The 2,914-nt window shown below is 33.5% G+C and overlaps 1 protein-coding gene across 1 annotated transcript in view; it reads right to left on the bottom strand.

Moving 5' to 3' along the window:
* Positions 1-2,466, bottom strand: part of LOC104405764 (autophagy-related protein 2 homolog B-like) — a gene marked incomplete at its 5' end in the record, with an annotated part of 18,988 nt that extends 16,522 nt beyond the window's left edge. Inside the window, 4 exons of the mRNA XM_010014571.1 lie at positions 4-78; positions 1,096-1,166; positions 1,919-2,011; positions 2,360-2,466. Coding sequence (XP_010012873.1) covers positions 4-78; positions 1,096-1,166; positions 1,919-2,011; positions 2,360-2,466 — 346 coding nt within the window. The remainder of the gene's footprint in view (positions 1-3; positions 79-1,095; positions 1,167-1,918; positions 2,012-2,359) is intronic.
* Positions 2,467-2,914: the final 448 nt, after the last annotated feature.

The raw sequence follows: 2,914 nt of genomic DNA, 5'->3' as shown, positions 1-2,914 counted from the left end.
CTCTTTCCCCATCAGAATCAGATTTTACTGCTGTAATGGTTAGTTCCAGCAACCCCATATCCATAACACGAACATAATCTGAAAGCAATGAGTTATTAAAAAAAAAAAACATAAAAACCAAAAATACCCACAAAAACTTTATAACAAACATGATCCATATGATGTATTTTTGGTTATTAAACCATTAGAAATAGCATGAACATGGCAAGGGATCTTTTTTACCAAAAACATTTCCATCTCTGATTTCCTTCTTTCATGAGGATTACTCTCAGAGTTCAAGTTTCAGCTACTCAAGCCTTTTCAATCCAATATATCACTCCCACTGCCACCATCTGTCTGCAGTGTAATCTTTCAATATATTTATCCTCATGCCATCTGTGTGACTTCGAGAAAGAGGCACACAGAACTTGAGTGACTAAGCATCCCAGCAGCTTTTTAGTTGAGGTGAGAGAGGACATTTTAACATTGTACTAATCTTTCAGTACCATGAATAAGTTATTCCGCTCTTTCTTGTTATAAGAAAACAAGCGTATCTTTACTTTGTCCTTCACTAGAGATCTCTTACTTAAGCTAAATACACATATTTGTGGGCACAGGATTTCATTATTTCTCCAATTAATTTGTTAAATATTGATTCGAGTTCCTCAGTCTTTAAAGGCTGTAACTATATGACAACAAACCAGCTGGTATAACTCTTTTCAGAACCTAGAACTCTGTGCCATATAACGCCTTTCAACTATTTAGAATAGCTAGTTCATAAAATGAGACCTCTTTTCTATGAAAATTTCTTATAGTGCCAACTGCAGAGTTGTTTTAAAAATATGCTTTTTTTCTAATGCCCATTATGGAACTGCAATAAGGAAATGAAAGACTTGCAAGTTGCTGTTCCCTGACATACTTCTGCATCCACAAATTCAAACTAGAGTACCCAAATTTCCATCAATATTGCATTATTCATTCATATTCAACTTGCTACTCCTTGTCTCCTCAGACCTCTTCTTCAATGACCTTTATGAATGCTGAATATGCCTATGATTTTGATATTTTGTTTCTTTAGGCTCTGCAATTCATTAGTCACATCTAAAACACACTTACCTCTGTGGAGGTTCACAATAACCGTGTTGCACTTGTCAGACAGATGCAAAGCAGCTTCATCTAAAATTATCCTAAAAGATAAAAAAATGAATTAAACATGCTAGAGAAATTACGCGCAATTCACCAGACAAAATAAATTAGTATAGAAAAAATTTTAACACATCTAGCATATCTTAAATGCAACTCTTCAATTAAACCTTCCATAATTTCCAAATCCCTTGGAAACTAACCACTTCAAGGTATTTTCCCATTGCTAGTTATGTTTTATTTGCATTTCAATTCGTGTATTTGATCCCTCCTAGAATACAAGGTAATGCTTTTAGCATACATAATTAACACTTATTTCCTTTTTTGCCTTTGTTTCTTTTTAATAAGACACATTTATTTTCAAAGGTGATTTATAAGGTTTCACCAATAGTAACAAGCAACTTAGATGTTTCACATCAGAACAGATTTAACAGACTAAATATTCAACTAAAGTCACAAGAAAAATTATTAAAAAGTTAGATATGTTCAGTAATCACTATTTCCTTAATTAATATACTGTCTCCAAATATCAAATCTTCAAGAAATCATAAGGTGCCATTATTTAACAAAACAAGCACAATTTCATTTCAGAACATCTTTCAACCCTACGAGAAAATGCAGAATTGCTAGCTCTTAAAAGAAAGCAACTTAAAAAAAAAATTCACCTAATAAACCATGTAATATATTTCAAAGGATACAAACCAGTGTGATCATTTACACAACACGTTTCCCGGGTTAAAAAAGCATTACAGGCATTACAAGTTTTACAAGTGTTTCATAATCACTTAAATTATACCTGAGAGTAGAAGAGGATTTATCTACTGCAACACTGCTGGAAATGCTGAAAGTTTCAACAGTAAGTAGTGATCTGACTGGCAAGAACAATGGCCTAATAACAAATAGCAAAAGAGAAAAAGAATTAATACTCTGTACTTATTTAGAAGTGCAATGAAAGCCTTATAGGCTACCTAACTAGATCTCCCCAGGCCTACTCTGTACTTATTTAGATAAGTGCAATCAAAGCCTTACAGGCTGCCTAACTAGATCTTCCCAGGCCTATGCAAATGCATATCACACTTTAAACTGCTTACATTTTAAGAACTTTTAAGTTCTCTTAAGGACTGTTTCCAAACAAGCCTAAATACGTATTATTTACAATATGCAAACTTGAATGTTCTTGAAGAATAAATATATAGCTACAGTGCCACTGAGTGACATACACTTGCATTTTATTTACCTGTAATCAAGAGCACAACTCCACAGATGTACATGAAAAGTTGTAATTGTAGCTGGAGGATTATATCCCAGAACAGGCTCATCAGAAATATTCAAAAAATACAAGATCTAAAAAATTACAAAACATAATATTAGAATACTTACATCCTAGAAGGAAAGAAAATCTGCAGCAGATACGACAATAAAATGTTTGATTAATAGAAGGAAAAGGGAGTGAGTAATCTCCGATATTTAAAGGTGCTTACCCAGTATCTGAATACAGAAAAGCATGGAATGTAAACGGGGCAAAAGATACAACATATCCAAACTACAGCCTCAAAAAGTAGGGAAAAGACCAATCCACAGATGCCTAAGTGGTTCTTTGTACAATGCCTCACAATTCATTTCTAAAACATTGCCCAAATACAGTCTCATTCATCTTTCTTTGCAGTTGTTATTACAAGATTAGTATTCAGTTTGCTCTGTATATCTGAAAAGCCAGCTTTTCTTGTAATACTGTACTTCATTAAAGTTACCTTCAAGTTATCTTTCTTTTTCTCAGGGGGGGTGGGGGTGC

The sequence above is a fragment of the Nestor notabilis genome, unplaced genomic scaffold (assembly GCF_000696875.1).
Source record: "Nestor notabilis isolate BGI_N333 unplaced genomic scaffold, ASM69687v1 scaffold3225, whole genome shotgun sequence".
Lineage (NCBI taxonomy): Eukaryota > Metazoa > Chordata > Aves > Psittaciformes > Psittacidae > Nestor > Nestor notabilis.
The sequence above is the reverse complement of the archived record's forward strand: the minus strand, read 5'-3'. Positions and strand labels throughout refer to the sequence as shown.